General features: G+C 57.3%; 2 protein-coding genes and 1 pseudogene across 2 annotated transcripts; all 3 read right to left on the minus strand.

Annotated features, from left to right (window-relative positions):
- Positions 1-923: 923 nt before the first annotated feature.
- On the minus strand, positions 924-5,353 carry LOC128935148 (E3 ubiquitin-protein ligase TRIM7-like; annotated as a pseudogene).
- Positions 5,354-11,604: 6,251 nt separating this feature from the next.
- Positions 11,605-16,229, minus strand: LOC128935147 (E3 ubiquitin-protein ligase TRIM7-like). The gene is made up of 7 exons (XM_054273185.1): positions 15,822-16,229; positions 14,695-14,781; positions 14,153-14,383; positions 13,785-13,807; positions 13,395-13,498; positions 13,122-13,157; positions 11,605-12,119 (listed from the first exon to the last, which is right to left on the minus strand). The coding sequence occupies exons 1-7, from the start codon at positions 16,227-16,229 to the stop codon at positions 11,605-11,607; spliced, it is 1,404 nt and encodes a 467-aa protein (XP_054129160.1).
- A 6,908-nt stretch (positions 16,230-23,137) lies between these two features.
- On the minus strand, positions 23,138-27,820 carry LOC128935140 (E3 ubiquitin-protein ligase TRIM7-like). The gene is made up of 7 exons (XM_054273175.1): positions 27,413-27,820; positions 26,281-26,367; positions 25,739-25,969; positions 25,319-25,341; positions 24,917-25,032; positions 24,647-24,679; positions 23,138-23,652 (listed from the first exon to the last, which is right to left on the minus strand). The coding sequence occupies exons 1-7, from the start codon at positions 27,818-27,820 to the stop codon at positions 23,138-23,140; spliced, it is 1,413 nt and encodes a 470-aa protein (XP_054129150.1).
- Between the last annotated feature and the right edge of the window lie 4 nt (positions 27,821-27,824).

Consider the following 27,824-nt stretch of genomic DNA (forward strand, 5'->3'; position numbering starts at 1 on the left):
CTTTTTACAAATTTTTGAGCAGTTACCACCACTAATGGATAAGGCATTGGCTTCCTGAGCCAGGGACTGTGGGTTCTGTCCCATTGGGGTGCCAGAACTGAGGCCTTATGCAGATTGACCTAGAACACAGGCTAGATAGAGTTAAAGAATTAGGTAGGAATTTGGTAAAAGGCCTCAATGGCTACGTTTTGGGCAGTAGCCTGGCCGGGGCTACATCCAAGATGGACCCAAAGCAAGTGGTCTCACGCTTTTATAAGTTCTGCTTCATTAGAATATTGGAGTTAATTTTCCAAATACAGTTTTAGGTTATGAAGTACCATCCTCCTTCTTTCTCTCTCTTCAATTCTCTGTTGTTTTTATTTTTTGCGCCGGGACCTTCTATCCTTGGTCTCAAGCTACAAAAGGATTGTTTTTTCTACCTACCCTGTGAAAAGAACTTCCCAACACTTAACATGAAGCTCAGAGCTACGCACCAAAGCAGCACAGAATCCAAAAACTATGAAACATAAAATTGAAGACATAATTATCAGTTTGGGGCTCCAGCCTGGCTTTCCGAGTGCAGGGTGGCTGCATCCTCCACCCCAGCCCAGCCCAGCTGCCCCCAGCCCTGCAGTGCTGCCAAAGGCTGGCATGGACAATCAGAGCCTCTTCCCTCCTCCCTCCCGATTATTCTGTGGCCTCAGTGCCCACAGGGAGAGGCAGGACACCATCCCCATGGCCCCTAGGCAGGACAGCAGCACGCAGACAGCCCCAGGCAGGACAGCACTTCTTCAATGCTCCAAAGGACTGGGCGGGAGGAGATGCAGAAAATTGCAGAGAGGGTCCAGGGCAGGCAGAGCTGCAGGGAGGCTGCAGAGTGATGCCGTGTCATTGCCACAGCTCCTCCCTGCTCAGCCAGCCAAGGGCACGGGCAGGGGCCCGGCAGCCATCCCAGCCTGTCAGTCACACACCCGGATCTGGGTATCTTCTGAGCAGATCCAAAAATACGGGAAGACATTCTCAGTGAAGGTGGCCTCCAATTGCAGGATCAGGCTCATGTTCTTTGCGTTATAAAAGGTCACTCGGCCCATTTCATAGTCCAGGCAAACCCTGATTCTCTGGAGTTTTTCCCTGAGTGCCAGAACCTCAGGGGTCATGCAGATTGTACTGTACTCCCCAGCCCAGTGCAGTCGTAGGGCCCAGACCTTCTCAGAGCTGAGCAGGCTGACTAGGTCCTTCCGGAGCACGGACTCCAGGGCCACTCCCACAGCCCAGCAGCCCTTTTCCCCGACTTCCACCTCCCAGTAATGCCTCCCAGACGTGAACCCCTGGGAGCCCAGGACACTGAGAGTGCGCGTGAACTTCTTGGGGGTATTAGGGAGGCTTTGTTTCTGACTGCTGAACTGGACCAATTTGTTGTTGTCCAAGAGCATCAGGCAAGGATGCGCCGTCTGTGGGTCGAGCCTCACCTGCTCTAAAGGGTGACAGAAACATCAATCTGTGCCTGCTGCTCCCAGAGCTGCTGGAGAGTGCAGCCCGTGGGGAGCAGGGCATGCCGTGGCTGTGAGCAGGCAGTGCTGCAAGGCACGAGGGGCCAGGCCAGTCCCTGCTCCTGTGCCAAGGGCTCCCCCAGCTCGGAGCCTGCTCTGCCCAGCCAGCAGGCAGCCTCAAAGCTGCAGAGCCCCAGCTGCCCATCCACCGGGGATGTTCTGCTGCCATCCCGTGGCCGTGCCACAAGGCCACACAGCTGTCACTGGGCGGTGTCACCAGCCCAGACCCTCTGCCCAACCCACTCCTCCGGGGACTGCAGGGGGGAAACTGAGGCACGACTCTGCTGTGCTCAAGTGCATCATCCCAACAACGGAGAGTGTGGAGAGCGGCCTCAGCACAAATGGTGCCAGCCACAGCTCAGCCCAGCAATGCTGCATCATGGGGGCCCTGAGCACCTGCAGAAGCACTTCTGATCACACCTAAATGCCAGCTAAAATCAGGTACAGCCCCTGTGCTGAACTGGGCACAGCCTGACACGGCCTCCTGCTGTCCTGGCCCTGGCCTGGCGTCGCAGGACAGCATCCCTGGTGCTGCCTGGCACAGGGACAGACCTGGATTTGTACAGCAATCCTAGTCAAAACAACAGCACTCAGCTATAGACAGATGCTGGGTTTAGATGTGCTGTGAGCCCATCTCTGCACCAAGGACATGAGGACACTCATCCTGGAAAGCTTTTCCCTCTCAGTTGTGCTCAGCAGCTCCACAAACTTACCCCTTCTACCCCAGTATTTCTCCCTCCTCAGGTTCTCTGGAAGAAGGAAAGGAAGATGCATGAGTGTCTCTCCTGTGGCACCTGTCCTGCTCCCCAGCAGGGCAGCAAGCCAGATGTGGAGCCCCAGGCTCCAGCAAAGCCCATCCTGGGCAGGGTTCCCGTCTGGAGCAGCCGTTTTGCTCCTGAGCCCCAGGCAGAGGCAGCAGGCAGTGAGGATTTCCCACTGCCAGCCAAGCCCAGGGGAAGCACAGCACAGAGCCAGCAGGGCTTTACCTCTGAATTTATCCACCATGGCCACGACCTGCTGGCTCTTCTCAGTGAGGTTCTGAATGCTCTTCTGCAGCTCTGGGGAAACTGGCTCTGGTATCAGGGCCTTGGCTGCCTCACAGCTGAGGGGAACAGGGAGAGGAGCTCAGAGCCCAGCCACCAGCCAGGGCCAGCAGGGAAACAGGGAAATCCCTGCAGCCCCAGAGCCCAGGGCAGCTGTGTCCCTGCTATCAGCACAGGAAGCCCATCTTTAGGAGGGCTGCAGTGGCCTCTGGTGCCTGGTAACATCCCATGGAATGCCAAATCCCCAGCGGGGCAAACCACCTCCTTGGCGGCTCCTGCAGCGCTGCCAAAGCTCTGCCCAAAGGAGCTGGGCAGGAGGAGAGGGACAGCGAGCCTGTTTCATACCTGCTCAGGATTGTGCCGACATCCTGCAAGAGAGAAAACACAGGAGAGCTGTGGCACTGCCGAGGGCCAGGCAGCTGCAGTGGCTGCCCAGCTGTGTGAAGCAGCTTAAGGGGGCTGGGGCTGAGCCCACCCCTCATCCCAACCCTGCCTTCCCTCAGGGCCCTGACCCACAGCGGGCACAGCGCGGTGGCACAGCACAGTGTCACAGCACAGTGTCACAGCACGGTGTCACAGCACGGTGTCACAGCATGGTGTCACAGCACGGTGTCCCACCATGGCCCCAGCCTGCACCAGCATGCAGAGGGTGCCAGCACGGTGTCCCCAGCCCCAGCAGTGCCCAGGGGCTGATGCTGCCTCACCTTGAGGAACTCCACCGCCGGCTGCTCCTCCTTCTCCTGGATCTGCGCAATCACCGTGTCCAGTAGCGACTGCCTCTCCAAAACCCTGCGCGTGTATTCCTCGCTCTTTCTGATCAGCTCATGGGACATCTGCTCCAGCTGGGCCAGCAGGGTCTCCTTCTGCTCCTCCAGGCACTGCTGCAGCTCCTCAAAGCTCTCAGCCACTCGCTGCAGCTCCGACCTCACTGTCACCTGCAAGGCACCGCACGGAGGCCCTGAGCCCAGCCAGGCTCCGGCTGCCCCCGCAGGGACACGGCTGCTGCAGAGAGGGGACAAGGATCACACACAACGGGCCCACAGGTTTGCAACAGGAACAGCAGGAAGAACAGAGACGGGGGGGCAAGTCTGGATGTTGATGGGCCCAAGGAGGCCACATGAGATGGGCAGAGAAAAGAAGGTTGGCATGGATTAGGAGATAAAGATATATGGGGAGAGGGAAAGGTGGGACATTCCTGGGGAGCCACACGGGTGAGCAGTGGGGGGCATGGAGAGGAACACACACCTGCAGGTCTTCACTTTTCTCGTCTCCCCTGTGATTCAATTTTTTCTTCTGTTCTTGTAAAGAAAGCAGGTTTCTCCGGAGTTTCTTCTGGAGAAGGGATTAAAAAATGGCATTTGTGTTAATTTTGGAGTGGCATTCACAGGAGGGAGATGATGTCACCAAACAACACCTGTGGGGACAATCCCAATCTGGGGAGGCACTGTGGGTGACCCCTGAGTATCTGGGAGTGAGTTTTTGAGATCAGTGACACCACCCAACTCTTCAGATTCAGGATGGGGAGTTCCTTATCTACAGCTCTTATGGCCAGAAACATTTCTGGAATAATTTAATGGCGAAACCCTTCAGTTTGTGGGGTTTTAAATGTTTTTTGAATTAAAAAAAACCAAACAACTCTCAGCATTGGAAGTGTGATTTTTGGGAAGAGGTTTGCAGTGCCAGGAGCGGGGACTCAGGCACACCCCATAAATTTGCTGGAGTATTCACAATCTCCTCCGGCTCTGAGGCATCTCCTGCGTTGCAGTGAGCCCAGACCCCAGCCCACACTGTGGGGAGAAAGCCCGGCTGGGGACATGTGGGGCACAAGGGACCATGTGGGGAGCAAGAGGGGTGAGCAGGGAGAGGGACCTGGGCTCCTGCGTGGGCTGGGGCCAGGCCATGGCAGAAGCAGCAGCCCCAGCAGGGTGGCTACAGCAGCCCAAGCCGGCAGCCACACACGGAGCCCGGGCAGCCGCCGGCTGAGGCCGCAGCTCCGTGGCTGGCCGGGGACACGGCCGAAGCTGTGTGTGGAGGGGAAGCAGAGCCGTGCCCTGAGGGAAGCCCAGACCCTGCTCGGAGCAGCCCCAGCCGCGCACGGAGGGCACCCAGAGCCACAGGCAGAGGAGCTGATGGCCAGAGCAGAGCCCAGGCTGTCCCTGAAGGGAGCCCAGACGTGTGCCCGGACAGGACACGGAGCTGTGCCCACAGGGGAGCCCAGGCTGTCCCCGAGGGAGCCCAGCCCCTGCTGCAGGGGATCCCCGCCTGTGGCCGGAGGGGAGCCTGAGCTGTGCCCCTCGGCCGCCCCAGCCCGGGCAGCCGAGGCCCCCAGCCCCTGCCCAAGCCCCCGGCCCCTCTCGCGGCGCCGCCCCGTACCTGCAGCTCCCGGGCGGCCTCTTCGGCGGGGCGGACACGGTGCCCGCGGTGCTGGGGCCCGTCCCGGCAGGGCGCGCAGAGCAGGGCGGCGCAGGGCTCGCAGAACAGCGCCAGGGCCTTGCCGTGCTGGGGGCACCGCGGCCGCGCCGCCTCCTCCTCCAGGGACCGGGCCAGCCCGGCTATGTTGCCCAGGGAGCGGATGGGGCGCTGCGAGCCCGGCTCCAGCGGGGCGCGGCACTGCGGGCAGGCGGCGGGGCGCGGGGGGTCCCCCAGCACGGCCGCCAGGCACTGCCCGCAGAAGCTGTGCCCGCACGCCGTGACCACGGGCTGCTCGAACACATCCAGGCACACCGGGCAGGTGGCCTCGGCCAACAGCTGCTCTCGCAGAGCCAGGACCTCCTCAGCCATGGACGCCATGGAGCGCAATAGACGGAAGCTGCCGGGGAGGAAGCGGCCCTCGGTCGGGATCGCTCCGGGGCGAGGCAGGGCCGGGCTGCAGGACCAGGAATGGCCTTGGGGGTGTAACTCTGAGATTGTGTGTGTGAGAGTGTGATTATATCAGTGTGTGTATCAGTGTTCGTGTGCAAGAGTGTGACTGTGTCTCTGGTTGTGCATGAGTGTGACAGTGTGTGTGTCTGTGTGTGTATGTGTGTGTGTGTATGTGTGTGCGCCCGGGAATGTCCCCTTCTCTCCCTGGGCAGATTCCTGTGCTTGCATCTGACATTACTCACACGCGTGTCCGTGTCCATGTGCGTATGTGCAAGCAGGGGAGGAAGGAGCAGGAAAACCCCAGGGGGACACGGGCACGGGGCCGCTGCGTGTGCTGTGTGTGCCCGTGTCTGCAGCCCACGGGAGTGGGGTGAGTGTGAGTGCGAGTGTGAGTGTGTCAGTGTGAGTGTGAGCCTTCATCCAAGCCTTCCCCCAGGGTGCAGCCAGCACAGTACTGCCAGCACCCGTAGATGCTGGGGATGCTTAAATCAGTTTAATTGTTAGTATGAGAAACCACTGTTCACTTTGACAATTTAAAAACCTTTGTTTAAACTTAAGAAAAATAAAACAAAGCACTACATAAGGAAAAAGTTGCACCCGTGGAACTGCCCCAGTGCATACCACGGGGCCGGTTCCAGATGGATGCTCAGCTTTTTATACCCCTGGGATAGCATGAGCCAGCCCTGGCCCTTCCCAAAGTCTGTCAGCCTGCTCTTCTTTGCCATTTATCAGTCAAGACTCCTCTCTTGTAACTGGGTTGGAGGTCAGGTGTTGCCATGCCACACCCCCTAAGCACCAAGCTTTTCCATTCCCACCTCCCCCAGGTAAGGGACACACGTGCAGCCTTCCTTGTACCTGTCCTAGACAGCCCCAGCTATCTGTTGGCAAGAATACAGGGGGGGAAAGGGAACCATGGGGAGAACAGAGGATACCCAAACTACCATAACATAACTATACATCACTAAAGCTTATCTTAATATTCACACAATAGTTATCTTTTACTTGCCTGGGCAAATAATCTCATTATCCATCAACAGCAATCCCCCCTTTTCTATTTTATCAGTTATTTGGCTCGAGCAATTAACTTATTTTTAATAGCATCTGTTGATGTGAGTGAGGACAGTGGAAGAGGGTTCTAAGTAAAATGATTGGTAGAGTCTGTGAACAGAGGTCCAGTATGGCTTTTACCCCCAGTTCCCATGCCCTCAGGGTTGCTGCCTGCAGCAGGGTTACTCTGATCTTCTCCGTGGTGAGTACAGGGGCCAACCTGGTCTTGCCCTCTGGTTCTCACTCTGCTTCAGTTTTAAGGGAATCATTTTAATGTTTCTCATTGTCCCTCCCCTTAACAGATACCTGTGATTTTCATAGCACAATTATATTAAATGACTATTACAAATTAAATTTTTTGTCCAAAAATGTTACTTAAACAGTTATTTAAAGCACTTAGAATAGTTCTGAGGCTTTCACTTGTCTTTCACAAAGTACAGTACACATTTATAGGTTTTACCAAGTCTACAGCAAAATTAAGGCACAAGGTGAGAATGTAAATAACAACAGTTGGAATGGGTTGGTTTGTATCTCAGTTACAAACTAAGCGGAACTGTACATATTGCAGACGGAGCTGGGGCTCCTCTGGTCAGTAGAGCTGAGCAGTGACACACACACAGTGACACACACAAACACACAGCTCTGTTTTCTCAGGGCACACAGCAGCCAGAGGCACAGGGCCGTGCATCCAGAGCCGTGTTTCTGGGTGTGCTCAGCCCGTGCCCGCACGCAGGGCTGTGTGCAGGACTGGCGCACACACACACAGGGATTTGTTTACTGCTATGGAGCCTTGGCATGCAGAGGCACCTGTCAGCAGCACACACCTGCACACAGCCACGGAGCTGTGCAGGCTCTGCTTGCACACGCTGCCGCACGTGTGCCACGGAGACACTCGCTGATGGATGTACAGTCTCTGCTCATGCACACGTGCTCACACACACCAGATTCCCTTGGACACAGAACTGTGTGCACTAACACAAACATATGAATGTGTGCACGCTAATATGGGCTGTGTTACCAACACACGTATCTTACATAGGGCTGTGCTCACACTTGCAGAGCCTGTGCACACTCACAAGCACAGGGCTGTACCCAACATAGTCGTACTTGAGAGGAAAATTGAACACACACGCACGTAATAATGCACACAACGCGCCTACACCGTGGTACCTGTGTGTGCACTCAGAGCTGTGCACACTGGCACACACAGGTATTGCTTGTGCAGACTCACACACCTTGGTACACGTGTAGCCACAGATACACACTGGCACATGCGTGTAAAGCACTCCCCAGGGCTCTTTTGGGGAGAGAGTAGTAGGATATCTACTGTCTGTTACCACCCTGCCACTTCGAGGGAGGATTTACCCTCCGTGCCTTTGGGGTGGGATCAGACAGTGTTGTTTTCAAGGAGAGGTTAAAGAAAGACTGCATTGGACTGCCATCCCCCATCTCTCACCTTGGCAGCACACAAAAATTCCCATCAAACCAGCCTTTGAACTGCCCAAACAATCCAACACAGTCAGGCAGTGCATCAACCCCCCACACAGAGAACAGCTCGGCTCTGATACTGCTGAGATGTCCCGCTGCCATCAGCATCCCTGTGCAAAGTCTCTGCAAGGCACTCGCAAAGTGCTTTCCTTGGAAGGCCCTGCACGTTTGCAAATGAGGGGATCCCAAACGCACTCATGAAAGTGCAATGTCAGCAGATGCTTCCCAACCCATCTCACAACATCCATCTCAACTGGATCTGCACACAACACTGACCAGCGATGTACAACATCTAAATATGTGACAGTGAACAAGAAATCTCTACAAATGCACTGCTCAAAGAGTAAATAAATGGATCTTGGTGTTCTCTATCCCTTTCACACCTACACTGTTGTGTTTTGTTAAGGGATACCTCTTATCTTTTAACTAAAAAAGGGGTGCTTTGAGACGACTGCTGGTTTCCCCGACAGAACTTGTCTCCTTGATTACTTAAAAAGACAGAGAAAGAAAGAAAAGGGAGAAAAAGAAAGTGAAGCTTTGCCTTCTTCTTGGAAAGCGAAAGCACCTCATATTCTCGGAAGCACCTCATATTCTCGGAAGCACCCCATATTCTCGGAAGAGCAGCGGAAGCAGCTGCTGAGCCGCTGCCGTGGTGCTCTCGTGTTTTCGCGGCTCTGTGCCGATGTGATCGCGGCGGGTTCTGCAGCTCCGTGTCCCGGCCAGCCCTGCCGGGCACAGCTGCCCCTCCCCGGCAGTGCCGAGTCTCCACGGCCGTGGCGGCTCCATTCCGATGGTCTGAGGCTGCCAGGAGCGCTGCTGGGCAGAGGGGGCTGCACATGTCCCGCCTCTCCCTCGGCTCCGCCGTTCAGCCAGACCGGCTGCCCGCGGCTCTAACACTTGCCGCCGCTCGCACGGGCCCCGGACCTGCCCGCCGGAGGGTTTTGCTTTGGTTTTGGTTTTGTGTTTGGTTTTTAGCCGACCTGGAGCCAGCCGCAGCGCACCGCCGCGGGGCAGACGTGCTCGGCCCGGGCTGGCCGCCGGTCCTTGCCCCGCTCCGCTCCCGCTCCGCGTTTGCTCAGCCCCGCCGTGCTGGGCTGTGGCTCTGCGCCGGACACGTCCCGCGGCACTGCCGCCAGGCTGGGCACCGCTGGCATTGGCAAGATGGCACAGCCGAGCCTGCCCGCTCCGGCGGCGGCTCCGCACCCGTGAATGTCTCGCTTTACCAAAGCGGCTGTCCCGTGGCCGGCAGCCCGCCCTGACAGAGCCGCGGCTCTGGGCTCCGCCGCCCAAAGCTCAAAGGCTCTCGGCGCCGCTGCTCCCGCGCCTCCGAACCGCCCTGGTCCATGCGGGCAGCCTTTGCTAGCGGCAGCCCTGCGCTCCGGTGCGTCCGAGGGCCGCAGCCCCGCTCCGTTGGCTCGGAGCTGCCGACAGGCACCGCGCCGGGGGCTCCCGGCTCGCTGCCGCCCGTGCCGTACGCGCGGTCCCCGGCCGGGAGCTCCGCGCATTCGGCGAAAGCCGCCGCTGGCCGCCCCTCCGCTACCCACGGCCCCCGCCGCCTCCGAGCGTCATTTTCCGCTAAATGGTGATTTCCTCCTGCCCCCAGCCGCCCGCGGCACGGGAAAGGTGCTTCGACTGCCCGGGCCGCCACGAGAGCCATTTTCTGCTGAGTGGTGATTTTCGCTATCACTTTAACACCGTGGATCTCTACTTGGCGAATTCCAGCTGCTCTCGAGCTTTTAAAAACTCCCTTAATGTTACGCGTCCCGCCTGCCGGAGGTCCCTGCTTTTGTCTTTCACGCATCCCGCCCGCGGCATTTCAGCCCTTCTTGCACACGCGTCCCGCCCGTTCCAGAGTTCCTCCCTTCTTCTCACCTGCCTCCCGCCCTGTTTCCAACCGTCCATCCACTATCCTGAAGCTTCAACAGACCAGGACGGATCCGTGTATTACTAATGTGAATCCTATTATTAATGTAATCTGTGTATTACTAATGTGAAGCTCGCGTTCATATCCTGGGATTACGGAACTGTATTCTGGCCAGATTAAATAGGAGGATATTTTACTGTGAGCACACTCCCAAAACTACTTCACTCGCAGTTTAGGCATACACATACTCACAATCCTCTAGATCCTTCTTCTTTTCGTTATATAGTCCCTTGCAGTCCCAGGTTTACCTGCAATCACCGATGGTCCCAAGAGAAGTCGTTGGATCTGGTAAAATCAGCAGCGGCACCATTCCTCTGAAATATCCTGGGCCAAAGGCGAAGAGGCTTTATGTCCCGGATATATCAGCCCCCATTGTGAGAGGCAACTGCTCACTTTGACAATTTAAAAAGCTTTATTAAACCTTAACAAAAATACAACAAAGGACTACCTAAGGAAAAATTCACAGAGCAGAAAACTGCCCGTGTACATACCATGAGCCAGTTCTTCTCCAAGATGGATGCTCAATCTCTTATACCCCTGGAGTTTCATCAGCCAGCCCTGGCCCTTCCCAAAGTCTGTCAGCCTGCTCTTCTTTGCCATTTATAGGTGGAAATTACTTTCTTGTAACTGGGTTGGAGGTCAGGTGTTGCCATGCCGCACTCCCTAAGCACCAAGCTTTTCCATTCCCACCTGCCCCAGGTAAGGGACACACGTGCAGCCTTCCTTGTACCTGTCCTAGACAGCCCCTAGTGTCTGATGGCAACAATACAGGGGGGGAAAGGAACCATGGGGAACAATAACATAACCATACATCACTAAAGCTTTTCTTAATATTCACACAATAGTTATCTTTTACTTCAGAGAGCAAATCATCTCATTATCCATCTATAACACTTAATAAGCTGGCAGGGGCTGGGAGCTTCGCCCCGGCCCGGCCCCAATGGCGGTCGGAGCTGGGAGCGGAGCCCCTTCCCCAGGCCGTGCCCCGCGATCCTTCCCGAGGCCCGGCTCTGGGCGGAGCCGCTCCCGGCCAGCCGGGCTGCCTCAGGGCGCTTTGAAGGGATTGTGTCGGGGCGGCAGCTGCGCCCTGAGGGAGCCCGGGCTGATCCTGCGCTGCCTCCCTGCGCTGCCGGCCCGGCCCGCTCGCCCGAAATGCCCCCAAGGCCCGGCTGCTCCTGCCACGAGGGCTCCGGCCTCCATCCCTGCAGCGCACGACTCCGGCGCCTCTCCCGGTGCCTCCTGCACCCTCAGCCCGCTCCAAAGCACCCGCACAGCAGCAGCAGCAGCAGGCAGCCCCAGAATGCTCCCATCCACAGCAATGAGCAGCTGGTGGCTCCCAAAGAATAAAGCAGGGATTTATTACAAGGCCTCCATGGATTCACCTTGGGCAGCACAAGAGCCCGGCCAGGGCTACACCCAAGATGGACCCAAAGTGATCTCAAAATGGACGAGCGCTCACACTTTTGTAAGTGTGGTCTCATGCTTTTATAAGTTCTGCTCTATTTGAATATTGGAGTTAATTGACCAATTACAGCTTTAGGTTATGAAGTCCCATCGTCCTTGTTTTTCTCTCTTCAATTCACTGTTCTTTATACTTTTGGGCCTGGTCCTTGTATCACTGTATCCAGAGTGATGCCGTGTCATTGCCACAGCTCCTCCCTGCTCAGCCAGCCAAGGGCACGGGCAGGGGCCGGGCAGCCATCCCAGCCTGTCAGTCACACACCCGGATCTGGGTTTCTTTTAAATAGAGCAAAAAATACGGGAAGACTCTCTCAGTGAAGGTGGCCTCCAACTGCAAGATCTGTGTCAGGTCCTTTGCGTTGTAGAAGGTCACTCGGCCCATTTCATAGTCCAGGCAGACCCTGATTCTCTGGAGATTTTCTCTGAGTGCCAGCGGGGGTGGGGTCTTGCAGACTGCTCTGTACTGGCGCCTCCACTCCTCCTCCAGGGCCCAGACCTTCCCAGAGCTGTCCAGGTAGAATGGCTCCTTCCTGGGCACGGACTCCAGGGCCACACCCACGACCCAGCAGACCTTATCCCCGACCTCCACCTCCCAGTAATGCCTCCCAGATGTGAATCCCACGGTGCCCAAGACACTGCACCATTGCATGAATCTCTTGGGGCTGTCAGGGAGGTTTTGTTCTTCAGCTCCTAACCTGACGGTTTTGCAGTCCCTCGAGAGGATCAGGCGAGGATGCGCCGTGTCTGGGTCCAGTCTCACCTGCTCTAGAGGGGGACAGAAACATCAGTCTGTGCCTGCTGAGAACAGAACCAGCAGCTCTCCTCCAGCCTGCACCACGGGGCTGGCTCCTGTCCTGGGAGCACCAGGGGCACTCCTGCAGCCCCCTCGGCTGGCATGGGACACGGGAGCCTCACTGTGCCCACGCTGGCACCCGAGGGTGAAAAGCTGCTCCCTGAGGCAGGACTGAGGCAGGCAGTGTCCCCACAGGCAGGGGACAGACACGATGGGCTTTGCTCAAGCTGCTCCCAGAGCTGCTGGAGAGTGCAGCCCGTGGGGATGCCCCAGGGCATGCCGTGGCTGTGAGCAGGCAGTGCTGCAAGGCACGAGGGGCCAGGCCAGTCCCTGCTCCTGTGCCAAGGGCTCCCCCAGCTCGGAGCCTGCTCTGCCCAGCCAGCAGGCAGCCTCAAAGCTGCAGAGCCCCAGCTGCCCATCCAGCAGGGATGTTCTGCTGCCATCCCGTGGCCGTGCCACAAGGCCACACAGCTGTCACTGGGCGGTGTCACCAGCCCAGACCCTCTGCCCAACCCACTCCTCCGGGGACTGCAGGGGGGAAACTGAGGCACGACTCTGCTGTGCTCAAGTGCATCATCCCAACAACGGAGAGTGTGGAGAGCGGCCTCAGCACAAATGGTGCCAGCCACACCTCAGCCCAGTAATGCTGCATCATGGGGGCCCTGAGCACCTGCAGAAGCACTTCTGACCACACCTAAATGCCAGCTAAAATCAGGTACAGCCCCTCTGCTGAACTGGGCACAGCCTGACACGGCCTCCTGCTGTCCTGGCCCTGGCCTGGCGTCGCAGGACAGCATCCCTGGTGCCGCCTGGCACAGGGACAGACCTGGATTGTATAGCAGGCCTAGTCAAAACAATGGGAAAGATGCTGGGTATAGATGTGCTGTGAGCCTATCTCTGCACCAAGGACATGAGGACACTCATCCTGGAAAGCTTTTCCCCCTCAGTTGTGCTCAGCAGCTCCACAAACTTACCCCTTCTGCCCCAGTCTACCTCACTCCGCAGGTTCACTGGAAGAAGGAAAGGAAGATGCATGAGTGTCTCTCCTGTGGCACCTGTCCTGCTCCCCAGCAGGGCAGCAAGCCAGATGTGGAGCCCCAGGCTCCAGCAAAGCCCATCCTGGGCAGGGTTCCCGTCTGGAGCAGCCGTTTTGCTCCTGAGCCCCAGGCAGAGGCAGCAGGCAGTGAGGATTTCCCACAGCCAGCCAAGCCCAGGGGAAGCACAGCACAGAGCCAGCAGGGCTTTACCTCTGAATTTATCCACCATGTCCATGAGTTGTTGGCTGTTCTGAATGCTCCTCTGCAGCTCTGGGGAAACTGGCTCTGGGATCGGGGCCATGGCTGCCTCACAGCTGAGGGGAACAGGGACAGGAGCTCAGAGCCCAGCCACCAGCCAGGGCCAGCAGGGAAACAGGGAAATCCCTGCAGCCCCAGAGCCCAGGGCAGCTGTGTCCCTGCTATCAGCACAGGAAGCCCATCTTTAGGAGGGCTGCAGTGGCCTCTGGTCCCTGGGAACATCCCCTGGAATGCCAAATCCCCAGCGGGGCAAACCACCTCCTTGGCGGCTCCTGCAGCGCTGCCAAAGCTCTGCCCAAAGGAGCTGAGCAGGAGGAGAGGGACAGCGAGCCTGTTTCATACCTGCTCAGGATTGTGCCGACATCCTGCAAGAGAGAAAACACAGGAGAGCTGTGGCACTGCCGAGGGCCAGGCAGCTGCAGTGGCTGCCCAGCTGTGTGAAACAGCTTAAGGGGGCTGGGGCTGAGCCCACACCTCATCCCAACCCTGCCTTCCCTCAGGGCCCTGACCCACAGCAGGCACAGCGCGGTGGCACAGCACAGTGTCATAGCACAGTGTCACAGCACGGTGTCACAGCACGGTGTCACAGCATGGTGTCACAGCACGGTGTCCCACCATGGCCCCAGCCTGCACCAGCGTGCAGAGGGTGCCAGCTGGGTGTCCCCAGCCCCAGCAGGGCTCACAGAGCCCAGGGGCTGATGCTGCCTCACCTTGAGGAACTCGACCGCCGGCTGCTCCCGCTTCTCCTGGATCTGCGCAATCACCGTGTCCAGCAGCGACAGCCTCTCCAAAACCCTTCGCGTGTATTCCTCGCTCTTTCTGATCAGCTCATGGGACATCTGCTCCAGCTGGGCCAGCAGGGTCTCCTTCTGCTCCTCCAGGCACTGCTGCAGCTCCTCAAAGCTCTCAGCCACTCGCTGCAGCTCCGACCTCACTGTCACCTGCAAGGCACCGCACGGAGGCCCTGAGCCCAGCCAGGCTCCGGCTGCCCCCGCAGGGACACGGCTGCTGCAGAGAGGGGACAAGGATCACACACAGCGGGACCAGAGGTTTGCAACAGGAGCAGCAGGAAGAACGGAGACGGGGGGGGCAAGTCTGGATGTTGATGGGCCCAAGGAGGCCACATGAGAGGGACAGAGAAAAGAACATTGGCATGGATTAGGAGATAAGGATATATGGGGAGAGGGAAAGGTGGGACATTCCTGGGGAGCCACATGGGTGATCAGTGGGGGACAAGGAGAGGAACACACACCTGCAGGTCTTCACTTTTCTCGTCTCCCCTGTGATTCAATTTTTTCTTCTGTTCTTGTAAATAAAGCAGGTTTCTCCGGAGTTTCTTCTGGAGAAGGGATTAAAAAATAGCATTTGTGTTAATTTTGGACTGGCATTCACAGGAGGGAGATGATGTCACCAAACAACGCCTGTGGGGACAATCCCAATCTGGGGAGGCACTGTGGGTGACCCCTGAGTATCTGGGAGTGAGTTTTTGTGATCAGTGACACCACCCAACTCTTCAGATTCAGGATGAGAAGTTCCTTATCTACAGCTCTTATGGCCAGAAACATTTCTGGAATAATTTAATGGGGAAACCCTGCAGTTTGGGGGGTTTTAAATGTTTTTTGAATTAAAAAAAAAAAACAACTCTCAACATTGGAAGTGTGATTTCCGGGAAGAGGTTTGCAGTGCCAGTAGCAGGCACTCAGGCACACCCCATAAATTTGCTGGACTATTAACAAACTCCTCCGGCTCTGAGGCATCTCCTGCGTTGCAGTGAGCCCAGACCCCAGCCCACACTGTGGGGAGAAAGCCCGGCTGGGGACATGTGGGGCACAAGGGACCATGTGGGGAGCAAGAGGGGTGAGCAGGGAGAGGGACCTGGGCTCCTGCGTGGGCTGGGGCCAGGCCATGGCAGAAGCAGCAGCCCCAGCAGGGTGGCTACAGCAGCCCAAGCCGGCAGCCACACACGGAGCCCGGGCAGCCGCCGGCTGAGGCCGCAGCTCCGTGGCTGGCCGGGGACACGGCCGAAGCTGTGTGTGGAGGGGAAGCAGCGCCGTGCCCTGAGGGAAGCCCAGACCCTGCTCGGAGCAGCCCCAGCCGCGCACGGAGGGCACCCAGAGCCACAGGCAGAGGAGCTCATGGCCAGAGCAGAGCCCAGGCTGTCCCTGAAGGGAGCCCAGACGTGTGCCCGGACAGGACACGGAGCTGTGCCCACAGGGGAGCCCAGGCTGTCCCCGAGGGAGCCCAGCCCCTGCTGCAGGGGATCCCCGCCTGTGGCCGGAGGGGAGCCTGAGCTGTGCCCTTCGGCCGCCCCAGCCCGGGCAGCCGAGGCCCCCAGCCCCTGCCCAAGCCCCCGGCCCCTCTCGCGGCGCCGCCCCGTACCTGCAGCTCCCGGGCGGCCTCTTCGGCGGGGCGGACACGGTGCCCGCGGTGCTGGGGCCCGTCCCGGCAGGGCGCGCAGAGCAGGGCGGCGCAGGGCTCGCAGAACAGCGCCAGGGCCTTGCCGTGCTGGGGGCACCGCGGCCGCGCCGCCTCCTCCTCCAGGGACCGGGCCAGCCCGGCCATGTTGCCCAGGGAGCGGATGGGGCGCTGCGAGCCCGGCTCCAGCGGGGCGCGGCACTGCGGGCAGGCGGCGGCGCGCGGGGGGTCCCCCAGCACGGCCGCCAGGCACTGCCCGCAGAAGCTGTGCCCGCACGCCGTGACCACGGGCTGCTCGAATACATCCAGGCACACCGGGCAGGTGGTCTCGGCCAACAGCTGCTCTCGCAGAGCCAGCAGCTCCTCAGCCATGGCCGCGATGGACTGGAATAGACGGGAAGGTGCCGAGGCGGGGCAGGGCCGGGGCCTTGCCCCGGGGCACAGTCCGCACGGTACGGCAGGCGCGGCTTGCTCCGGGCGGGGCGCTGTCAGTGCCAGGTTTAATGTTTATATTCCTATAAATATCAATATGCTGGAACACGTCCAGCCTGGCTCGGCCGTGGCGGTGGCTCGGGACGGCCCTGCAGAAATCCCATCTCCAGGCCTTGCACTGTGTCCTGAGGTGACTTCATGATTCTCGAATCCCTATTCGTCTTTGTCGTTCAGAAATAAATTTTGCATCTTTAGGATTGGTTGTGACAGCGAAGAGGGGGTCAGAAGAAGAAGCGTGGAGTTTGTTTTTAGAAAACTGCATTCTCTCCTCCACATACCTGCTGCGGTTCGGCGTTGCCTGCAGCATGGACAGGCAGTGGGACAGAGCGCTCCTTTGCTCTTAGTAACTTTTAGTAGCTGAGGCAGAGAAGATGTCTGGACTGTGGGGTTTTCTTTTCCTTTTCATTGGAGCTGTTTAAACCTGTTCTGCACTGAACAGCCAGAAGAGCACCAGCAGCTCCCACCTGTGGCCCATCAGACCGGGCCTGGGCCTGAGGGACTGATAAGAGATTAAGTGAGCCAAGCTACAGCTCACAAAGGGGACTTTCTGAGTTTGTCATCTCTTGGAGCAGCAAGAGGTTTTTATATTAAATATGGCGCAATTTTGCTGCTGATGAATTCTTTGCCCCACAAAAACACATTTTTTTCAACTTTCCTCCACAGAAATATTTTTCTGAACCATTTGAGGGAGGGGACGCTTGAATTTGCTTTCCAGAGGAAAACCCTTGAAAGGTTTTTCTCCCAAAATGGTCCTAAACCCGGTGCCTCCTGCACCCTCAGCCCGCTCCAAAGCACCCGCACAGCAGCAGCAGCAGCAGCAGCAGCAGCGCTGAGGGAAGCAGAGCCCCTCGAGCTGCCTGGTGCTTCTCGGCCTGCTGGGCCCACATTGGCCCTTCTGTGCTGCTGCCCTGGGCTCAGCGCCGGAGGCTGCTGGGTGCCCAAAACCAAGGCCCCGGATTCAGCCGTCGCTTCTGCTCCTCCTGCACCCTGCTGTGCTGCCAGCCGGGGCCCAAGGAGAGTTTGGGGAGCACCATCCAGCCCCTGACACGATAAGGCAGTGGAACAAATCCCTCTGCAGGCGCTTACTGCCCTGCCATGGCCGTGCCCTGCTGAGTGTCCCTGCCACCCCACCGCCAGCTTCCCTGCCCCGGTGGCTCCCAGGCCCTGGGCCAGCGGCTGTGACAGGCCATGGCGGCGCTGCCAGCCCCTGCCCAGCGTCCCTGCAGCAGCCCGGGGTGACAGCCTGATGTCCCCACTCATCTGGAGCCCCTGGGCTGCTGCCCGGGCCTACACTGCCCATCTCAGCCCCAGCTGGGGACAGCGGTGGCTCCTGCTCGTCCCCTGTTCCTGGAGCTGCTTTCTGGCTGCATCTGTGTCCAGTTCTGCCAGCAGCCCAGGCCAGGCAAGGCCGGGGGACTGTCGCCCGTGGCCCAAGCTGCAGGGACAGGAGCCGTCGAGTCCGTGTCCCACCAGGGGAAAACGCTGTCAATTGTCACCACCGTGACAGATTTCAGAGTCACTGCCACCTGCGCTCAGGGCCACACTGGCCGTGCTGTCCCACTGGCACGGGAGCTGTCTCTGCAGAGACATTGGTGACATTTGGGCTGCTGAAGGTCACCGGGATGTTGTTCAATCCCAGCAGGGTCCAGTGGCCGAGGCTGTTAGAGCCGTGTGTGGCGGGCGAGGAGCAGCACGAGGGGCAGGAGTGGCTGTGTGGGGCCAGTGACACAGAGCAGGGCACGGGCACTGCCAGCCTGGCCACACCAAGGCCCAGCCACTGTGGGGCACAGCCAGGCTACAACAGGCACCTCAGCTGCTTCATTGCCAATAAAAAGCTGAATTCATCCATCCTTAGGAAGAAAAAAGGACTCTGCCAGGTCCCTGTCACTGCCATTGTGACGGACATGAGCCTCAGAGAACCAGAATCAGTTCTGCTTTTCATTGCCTCCTTGCCCATCCCTGCATCCAGTCCTGGTGAGGGGGATGCAGGGAGGCTGCTGAGGGACACAGGGCTGCAGCCAGGCCCTCCTGTGCTGCCCCCACACCTCCCTGCCAGGACATCAGCCCCAGCACAGCACTTTTCATGGAATCCCAGAATGGTTTGCCTGGGAAGGCACCTCCAAGCTCATCTTGTTCCACCTCCCTGCAAGGGCAGGAGCACCTTCCACTATCCCAGGCTGCTCAAAGCCTCATCCAGCCTGGCCAACTTCCAGAGATGGAAGTGTCAGCTCCTGTCAGACAGCAGGCCTGACCTGAAACCCCAAACTTCTTCCAGGGATCTGCAGCACCACCCCAGCAGTGGGAAGGCAGAAACCCTGGCAAGAGCCTGCCCAGGCAGCCCCAAAATGCTGCCACCCACAGCAATGAGCAGCTGGTGGCTCCCAAAGAATAAAGCAGGGATTTATTACAAGGCCTTCATGGATTCACCTTGGGCAGCACAAGAGCCCGGCCAGGGCTACACCCAAGAGGGACCCAAAGTGGTCACAAAATGGACAAGTGCTCACACTTTTATAAGTGTGGTCTCATGCTTTACAAGTTGTGCTCTATAGGTGCCCTTTGAGTCACAGTAAAATATATGTATTGTATGGGTGGCCTTGCCCCGGTCACTCCCAATTGTTCTTGATGGGCTGCAGCTGTGATGTCCTTCAGTGGGCTGCAGCTGTGACCAATGAAGATAACTGGGATAAAAAGGGGCTGGGCTGGCCAGTCAGGGAGAGCCTTGATGGTGCCCTGAGGGAGAAGATGGAACAATTTGCAGGAGAAGGAGTCTGTGCTGTGAAGAGATGCCCTTAGGAAAACACCAAAAAGGTATGGGACTCGTGAAATATGATAACAGTGCTCCCTTTAAATATTTGTGTTAATTAAGCAGTTGCAGCTTCAGGTTATGAAGTTGCATGCTGCTTCTTTTTCCCTCTTCAATTTGCTTTTTATACTTTTTGTCCTAGACCTTATATCCTTGTTCTCAAGCTACAAAAGGATTGTTTTGTCTACCTACCCTGTGAAGAGAACTTGCTAACAAGTAACAAGAAGCTTAAAGCTACACACCAAAGCAGCACAGAATCCAAAGAATATCGATCCTAAAATTCAAGGCATTGTTATCAGCTTGGGGCTCCAGCCTGGCTTCCAGAGTGCAGGGTGGCTGCATCCTCCAGCCCTGCAGTGCTGCCAAAGGCTGGCATGGACAATCAGAGCCTCTTCCCTCCTGTCTCCCGATTATTCTGTGGCCTCAGTGCCCACAGGGAGAGGCAGGACACCATCCCCATGGCCCCTAGGCAGGACAGCAGCACGCAGACAGCCCCAGGCAGGACAGCACTTCTTCAATGCTCCAAAGGACTTGGCGGGAGGAGATGCAGAAAATTGCAGAGAGGGTCCCGGGCAGGCAGAGCTGCAGGGAGGCTGCAGAGTGATGCCGTGTCATTGCCACAGCTCCTCCCTGCTCAGCCAGCCAAGGGCACGGGCAGGCCCTGTAAGAATCCGTGTCTGGATGGGCTGTTTGGGTGCATTCCAGCTAGCCATGGACCCCAGCCCACTCCATCTCACAAGGACGAAAGCAACAGTCCAAAAACGCTCTTCTCCATGCAGAGACCAACGTGGCACGTTCATTTCCAAGGTGGGAAAGAGACTGTTGCCTCATGGTGGGAGCCTTTTAACCCGGGGAATTGGGGGCAGAGGAGGAGGAGCACAGCCCATGGGACACCAGTGAGGAGGGGTAAAGCAGGGCAGAGACCAGGGGAGGGTACTGGGGAGAGGGGTGGGTGAAGGAAATCATGAGGTAGGAGAGGGGAAGAACAAACCATGTGATATAACATAAACTATTCAGTGCAATATAAAGACTATTCAGTGCAAATCTCCAGTCACCCAGTGTGAAAGAACAATCAACAATTTAGGGCAATGCAAGAGGGGCCCGGCAGCCATCCCACCCTGTCAGTGACACACCCGGATGTGGGTTACTACTGAGGAGACCGAAAAATATGGGAAGACTTTCTCAGTGAAGGTGGCCTCCACCTGCAAGATCTGTGTCATGTCCTCTGCGTTGTAGAAGGTCACTTGGCCCATTTCATAGTCCAGGCGGACCCTGATTTTCTGGAGCTTTTCCTTGAGTGCCAGCAATTCAGAGGACATAGAGAGTGCGCTGTAGTGGCCGCAGTGCAGTTGCAGCACCCAGACCTTTTCAGAACTGCCATGGTAGATTGGCTCCTTTGTTGCATGGCTTTGTACGAGTTCCTCAGGGTGAGAGAGATAGATGAGAATCTTGGTCTCATGATCAGAAGGCTGGATTTAATAATTTATGATATATATTACATTTTGACTATACTAAAAAGAATAGAGAGCAAAGTTCAGAATCTGCTAAGCTAAGAATAGAATAGGAATGAATAACCAAAGTTCTGTGTCCAGGCAGAAAGCAAGAAAACTCTCCTGTGAGTGGTCTGTAAATCCAAACACTCACAGAAGACCAATCACAGATGCACCTGCTGCATTCCACAGCAGCAGATAATTATTGTATACATTCTCTTTCTGGGGCCTCAGCTTCCCAGAAGAGGGAAAAATCCTAAAGAGAGGATTTTTCACAAAAGATGTCTGTGACAGGGTTTAATAAATGCAGGGCTTTTGGCCTCTCAGCCTCCTGACCTGGGGTCTGTGTCATCCCTGACCAATGGGGACAGGAGCCGGCCCAGGCAGCCCCAAAATGCTGCCACCCACAGCAATGAGCAGCTGGTGGCTCCCAAAGAATAAAGCAGGGATTTATTACAAGGCCTCCATGGATTCACCTTGGGCAGCACAAGAGCCCAGCCAGGGCTACACCCAAGATGGACCCAAAGTGGTCTCAAAATGGATGAGCACTCACAGTTTTACAAGTGTGGTCTCATGCTTTTATAAGTTCTGCTCCATTTGAATATTGGAGTTAATTGTTCTATTACAGCTTTAGGTTATGAAGTTGCATGCTCCTTGTTTTTCTCTCTTCAATTCTCTGTTTATACTTTTTGGGCCTGGACCTTGTGACAGTTATCCTTGGTATGAAGCTAGAAAAGGATTGTGTTTGCTACCTACTCTGTGAAGAGAACTTGCTAACACTTAACATGAAGCTCAGAGGTATTGAGTTTTCTCTGGGTCTTGGGCCCTCCAAGAGACAGGAGCAGTTGTTGGCTGCAGTAAAGTTGTTTATTGCATGAGTACATGGGGCTGGAAGGCAAAGAGCTGGAAGTGGGAAAGTCTGTGCTAAAGCTCTCTGGCGTTGAGTCCCGAGCAGAGGCAGCAGCAGCTCTGTGGCACAGAGCCCCAAGCAGAGGCAGCAGCAAAAGCTCCCTAGCATGCAATGCCAGGCCAAGGCAGCAGCAGCAGCCCCATGCCTTTCTCCTTTCCTCTTGATGGTGATGGTGGTTGTTGCTGTAGAGCCCCACACGGCACAAAGCACCAGGGCTCAGTCAGAAGGCTGTTCAGACTTATTTATTAAAGCAGCACGGTGCTTTTATGGTTTTACAAGAGGTTTACATTTACTTAAGGAACACATACACTGCCCATTGGTCATAAAGATAAAACTTTGAATAGGTGAAAGAAGCCACCCCACTGTGTAAGCCAAGCAAAGTCTAGATCTTTGTGCTTACACTTTTTTCTCTGTCTTTCTTTGCATTTTCATGGTGATAGCTTTGGTAAATTCCTTGAGACAGATATGAGGCATGCCTTATCTTCAGGAAGCCTTCCCTGGCTCACAAGAACAGCACAGAAATGCCCTTCCCATAGGTGGTGGCCCATACGCCAACACAGGAGTTTTTATACATAAAACAACCTATCAGCTAAAAACATGATTCTAAAACATTTTTTCTTCATCAGTCTAAACTTGATTCTAATGCACAAAAATATGAAAGTAGTATCAGTCCTTACCTAGATTTTTACGCATATGGCTTGATCTATCTGCACATATAGCATAATCTATTTATGTGAACATTTCTGTTTGCTCTGTTCTATATATCTTGATCTATTTATGCATATAGCTTGTCTATTTAGGTGAATAAGTCTATCTGTTTTGTCTATCAAGAAACCCAAGCAATATTCTACTATATTTTTAGTTATGTCTAGAGCTAAGTTACTGAACTGTAATCTAGGCCTCAAGGGTGTTTGCTAGCTAGCACAGTTACCTAAGGCACTTAAAATGTATATCTACTGACTTAAAACAAAGGAAACATTTCGATTTACTTAAACTTACTTACACTTCTTTTTACTATCTGTGTGGCTTCATATACTTAAATTTCTCTAAAGGCCTTAATTCAAACCCAGCGTTCATTTCTCTCTCTGAGGAAATTGAAGAGGCTTGTTTTCCAACACAGAGCTAGAGACCAAAGCATCACAGAACCCAAAAAGAATGAAAGCTAAAACTCAAGGCATAATTATCAGCTTGGGGCTCCAGCCTGGCTTCCTCTGTGTAGGGCGGCTGCATCCTCCACCCCAGCCCAGCCCAGCCCTGCAGTGCTGCCAAAGGCTGGCATGGACAATCAGAGCCTCTTCCCTCCTCCCTCCCGATTATTCTGTGGCCTCAGTGCCCACAGGCAGAGGCAGGACACCATCCCCATGGCCCCTAGGCAGGACAGCAGCACGCAGACAGCCCCAGGCAGGACAGCACTTCTTCAATGCTCCAAAGGACTTGGCGGGAGGAGATGCAGAAAATTGCAGAGAGGGTCCAGGGCAGGCAGAGCTGCAGGGAGGCTGCAGAGTGATGCCGTGTCATTGCCACAGCTCCTCCCTGCTCAGCCAGCCAAGGGCACGGGCAGGGGCCCGGCAGCCATCCCACCCTGTCAGTCACACACCCGGATCTGGGATTTAACTGAATAGAGCCAAAAATATGGGAAGACTTTTTCAGTGAAGGTGGTCTCAAACTGCAATATCTGCATCATGTCTTTCACATTGTAGAAGGTCACTCGGCCCGCTTTGTAGTCCAGGCACACCCTGATTCTCTGGAGTTTTTCCCTGAGTGCCAGCGGGTAGGGGGCCATGCAGACTGCTCTGTACTGGCCAGCTGATTCCATTCGCAGCTCCCAGACCTTCTCAGAGCTGGGCAGGTGGAGCGGCTCCTTCCTGGGCACGGACTCCAGGGCCACCCCCACGGCCCAGCTGCCCTCTTCTCCAACCTCCACCTCCCAGTAATGCCTCCCAGAAGTGAACCCCTGGGTGCCAAGGACACTGAGGCTGCCTGTGAACCTCTTGGGGGTGTCAGGGAGGTTTGTTACCCTACTATTTAACTGGACCATATTGCAGTGCTCCCAGACGATCAGGCGAGGATGCGCTGTGTCTGGGTCCAGCGTCACCTGCTCTAAAGGGGGACAGAAACATCAGTCTGTGCCTGCTGAGAACAGAACCAGCAGCTCTCCTCCAGCCTGCACCACGGGGCTGGCTCCTGTCCTGGGAGCACCAGGGGCACTCCTGCAGCCCCCTCGGCTGGCATGGGACACGGGAGCCTCACTGTGCCCACGCTGGCACCCGAGGGTGAAAAGCTGCTCCCTGAGGCAGGACTGAGGCAGGCAGTGTCCCCACAGGCAGGGGACAGACACAATGGGCTTTGCTCAAGCTGCTCCCAGAGCTGCTGGAGAGTGCAGCCCGTGGGGAGCAGGGCATGCCGTGGCTGTGAGCAGGCAGCGCTGCAAGGCACGAGGGGCCAGGCCAGTCCCTGCTCCTGTGCCAAGGGCTCCCCCAGCTCGGAGCCTGCTCTGCCCAGCCAGCAGGCAGCCTCAAAGCTGCAGAGCCCCAGCTGCCCATCCACCAGGGATGTTCTGCTGCCATCCCGTGGCCGTGCCACAAGGCCACACAGCTGTCACTGTGCGGTGTCACCAGCCCAGACCCTCTGCCCAACCCACTCCTCCGGGGACTGCAGGGGGGAAACTGAGGCACGACTCTGCTGTGCTCAAGTGCATCATCCCAACAACGGAGAGTGTGGAGAGCGGCCTCAGCACAAATGGTGCCAGCCACAGCTCAGCCCAGCAATGCTGCATCATGGGGGCCCTGAGCACCTGCAGAAGCACTTCTGATCACACCTAAATGCCAGCTAAAATCAGGTACAGCCCCTCTGCTGAACTGGGCACAGCCTGACACGGCCTCCTGCTGTCCTGGCCCTGGCGCCGCAGGACAGCATCCCTGGTGCCGCCTGGCACAGGGACAGACCTGGATTTGTATAGCAGGCCTAGTCAAAACAATGGGAAAGATGCTGGGTATAGATGTGCTGTAAGCCCATCTCTGCACCAAGGACATGAGGACAGTAATCCTGAAAAGCTTTTCCCCCTCAGTTGTGCTCAGCAGCTCCACAAACTTACCCCTTTGCCAGTCTATCTTGTGACACATGTTCACTGGAAGAAGGAAAGGAAGATGCATGAGTGTCTCTCCTGTGGCACCTGTCCTGCTCCCCAGCAGGGCAGCAAGCCAGATGTGGAGCCCCAGGCTCCAGCAAAGCCCATCCTGGGCAGGGTTCCCATCTGGAGCAGCCGTTTTGCTCCTGAGCCCCAGGCAGAGGCAGCAGGCAGTGAGGATTTCCCACTGCCAGCCAAGCCCAGGGGAAGCACAGCACAGAGCCAGCAGGGCTTTACCTCTGAATTTTGTCACTGTGTCCACGACCTGCTGGCTCTTCCAAGTGAGGCTCTGAACGCTCTTCTGCAGCTCTGGGGAAACTGGCTCTGGTATCAGGGCCTTGGCTGCCTCACAGCTGAGGGGAACAGGGAGAGGAGCTCAGAGCCCAGCCACCAGCCAGGGCCAGCAGGGAAACAGGGAAATCCCTGCAGCCCCAGAGCCCAGGGCAGCTGTGTCCCTGCTATCAGCACAGGAAGCCCATCTTTAGGAGGGCTGCAGTGGCCTCTGGTCCCTGGTAACATCCCATGGAATGCCAAATCCCCAGCGGGGCAAACCACCTCCTTGGCGGCTCCTGCAGCGCTGCCAAAGCTCTGCCCAAAGGAGCTGAGCAGGAGGAGAGGGACAGCGAGCCTGTTTCATACCTGCTCAGGATTGTGCCAACATCCTGCAAGAGAGAAAACACAGGAGAGCTGTGGCACTGCCGAGGGCCAGGCAGCTGCAGTGGCTGCCCAGCTGTGTGAAGCAGCTTAAGGGGGCTGGGGCTGAGCCCACCCCTCATCCCAACCCTGCCTTCCCTCAGGGCCCTGACCCACAGCGGGCACAGCGCGGTGTCACAGCACAGTGTCACAGCACGGTGTCACAGCACGGTGTCACAGCACGGTGTCACAGCATGGTGTCACAGCACAGTGTCACAGCACAGTGTCACAGCACGGTGTCACAGCATGGTGTCACAGCACAGTGTCCCACCATGGCCCCAGCCTGCACCAGCGTGCAGAGGGTGCCAGCTGGGTGTCCCCAGCCCCAGCAGGGCTCACAGTGCCCAGGGGCTGATGCTGCCTCACCTTGAGGAACTCGACCGCCGGCTGCTCCCGCTTCTCCTGGATCTGCGCAATCACCGTGTCCAGCAGCGACTGCCTCTCCAAAACCCTGCGCGTGTATTCCCCGCTCTTACTGACCAGCTCCAGGGACATCTGCCCCAGCTGGGCCAGCAGGATTTTCTTCTGACCCTCCAGGCACTGCTGCAGCTTCTCGAATGTCTCAAGCACACGCCGATACTCCAACATCACTGTCACCTGCAAGGCACCGCACGGAGGCCCTGAGCCCAGCCAGGCTCCGGCTGCCCCCGCAGGGACACGGCTGCTGCAGAGAGGGGACAAGGATCACACACAACGGGACCAGAGGTTTGCAACAGGAGCAGCAGGAAGAACGGAGACAGGAGGGGCAAGTCTGGATGTTGATGGGCCCAAGGAGGCCACATGAGAGGGACAGAGGAAAGAAGGTTGGCATGGATTAGGAGATAAGGATATATGGGGAGAGGGAAAGGTGGGACATTCCTGGGGAGCCACATGGGTGAGCCGTGGGGGGCATGGAGAGGAACACACACCTGCAGGTCTTCACTTTTCTGGTCTCCTCTGTGATTCAAGTTTTCCTTCTGTTCTTGCAAAGAAAGCAGGTTTGTCTGGAGTGTCTCCTGGGCCAGGGATTAAAAAAAGGCATTTGTGTTAATTTTGGAGTGGCATTCACAGGAGGGAGATGATGTCACTAAACAACACCTGTGGGGACAATCCCAATCTGGGGAGTCCCTGGGGGTAACACTGAGGGTATGGGAGTGAGTTTTCAGCTCAGAGGCAGCACCCACCTCTCCACAGTTACTTTAGTCCGGCTGGGGAGACCCTATCCACAGATCTTATGGCCAGAAACATTTCTGGAATAACTTCATGTGGAAACCCTGGCGTTTGTGGCTTTTTATTTTTTTGGGTTTTTTTAATTAGAAAAACCAACTCTCAACATTGGAAGTGTGATTTCTGGGAAGAGGTTTGCAGTGACAGTGGCAGCGTCTCAGACACACCCCATAAATTTGCTGGAGTATCAACAAACTCCTGCTCTGAGGCATCTCCTGCGTCGCAGTGAGCCCAGACCCCAGCCCACACTGTGGGGAGAAAGCCCGGCTGGGGACATGTGGGGCACAAGGGACCATGTGGGGACCCCGAGGGGTGAGCAGGGAGAGGGACCTGGGCTCCTGCGTGGGCTGGGGCCAGGCCATGGCAGAAGCAGCAGCCCCAGCAGGGTGGCTACAGCAGCCCAAGCCGGCAGCCACACACGGAGCCCGGGCAGCCGCCGGCTGAGGCCGCAGCTCCGTGGCTGGCCGGGGACACGGCCGAAGCTGTGTGTGGAGGGGAAGCAGAGCCGTGCCCTGAGGGAAGCCCAGACCCTGCTCGGAGCAGCCCCAGCCGCGCACGGAGGGCACCCAGAGCCACAGGCAGAGGAGCTGATGGCCAGAGCAGAGCCCAGGCTGTCCCTGAAGGGAGCCCAGACGTGTGCCCGGACAGGACACGGAGCTGTGCCCACAGGGGAGCCCAGGCTGTCCCCGAGGGAGCCCAGCCCCTGCTGCAGGGGATCCCCGCCTGTGGCCGGAGGGGAGCCTGAGCTGTGCCCCTCGGCCGCCCCAGCCCGGGCAGCCCAGGCCCCCAGCCCCTGCCCAAGCCCCCGGCCCCTCTCGCGGCGCCGCCCCGTACCTGCAGCTCCCGGGCGGCCACTTCGGCGGGGCGGACACGGTGCCCGCGGTGCTGGGGCCCGTCCCGGCAGGGCGCGCAGAGCAGGGCGGCGCAGGGCTCGCAGAACAGCGCCAGGGCCTTGCCGTGCTGGGGGCACCGCGGCCGCGCCGCCTCCTCCTCCAGGGACCGGGCCAGCCCGGCCATGTTGCCCAGGGAGCGGATGGGGCGCTGCGAGCCCGGCTCCAGCGGGGCGCGGCACTGCGGGCAGGCGGCGGGGCGCGGGGGGTCCCCCAGCACGGCCGCCAGGCACTGCCCGCAGAAGCTGTGCCCGCACGCCGTGACCACGGGCTGCTCGAACACATCCAGGCACACCGGGCAGGTGGCCTCGGCCAACAGCTGCTCTCGCAGAGCCAGCAGCTCCTCAGCCATGGCC

This window comes from Melozone crissalis, unplaced genomic scaffold (genome assembly GCF_028551555.1).
Source record: "Melozone crissalis strain CALT ecotype California unplaced genomic scaffold, PUWL_Pcris_2 ptg000016l_1, whole genome shotgun sequence".
Lineage (NCBI taxonomy): Eukaryota > Metazoa > Chordata > Aves > Passeriformes > Passerellidae > Melozone > Melozone crissalis.

Coding starts and splice junctions, on each gene's coding strand:
- LOC128935147 (XM_054273185.1), bottom strand. CDS start 16,229: ATGGCTGAGGAGCTGCTGGCTCTGCGAGAGCAGCTGTTGGCCGAGACC. Junction 13,808..14,152: donor CGGCGGTCGAGTTCCTCAAG/GTGAGGCAGCAT, acceptor TCTCTCTTGCAG/GATGTCGGCACAATCCTGAG. Junction 13,158..13,394: donor CATGGTGGATAAATTCAGAG/GTAAAGCCCTGC, acceptor TCCTTCTTCCAG/TGAACCTGCGGAGTGAGGTA.
- LOC128935140 (XM_054273175.1), bottom strand. CDS start 27,820: ATGGCTGAGGAGCTGCTGGCTCTGCGAGAGCAGCTGTTGGCCGAGGCC. Junction 26,368..27,412: donor TGGCCGCCCGGGAGCTGCAG/GTACGGGGCGGC, acceptor TCCCTGGCCCAG/GAGACACTCCAGACAAACCT. Junction 24,680..24,916: donor CACAGTGACAAAATTCAGAG/GTAAAGCCCTGC, acceptor TCCTTCTTCCAG/TGAACATGTGTCACAAGATA.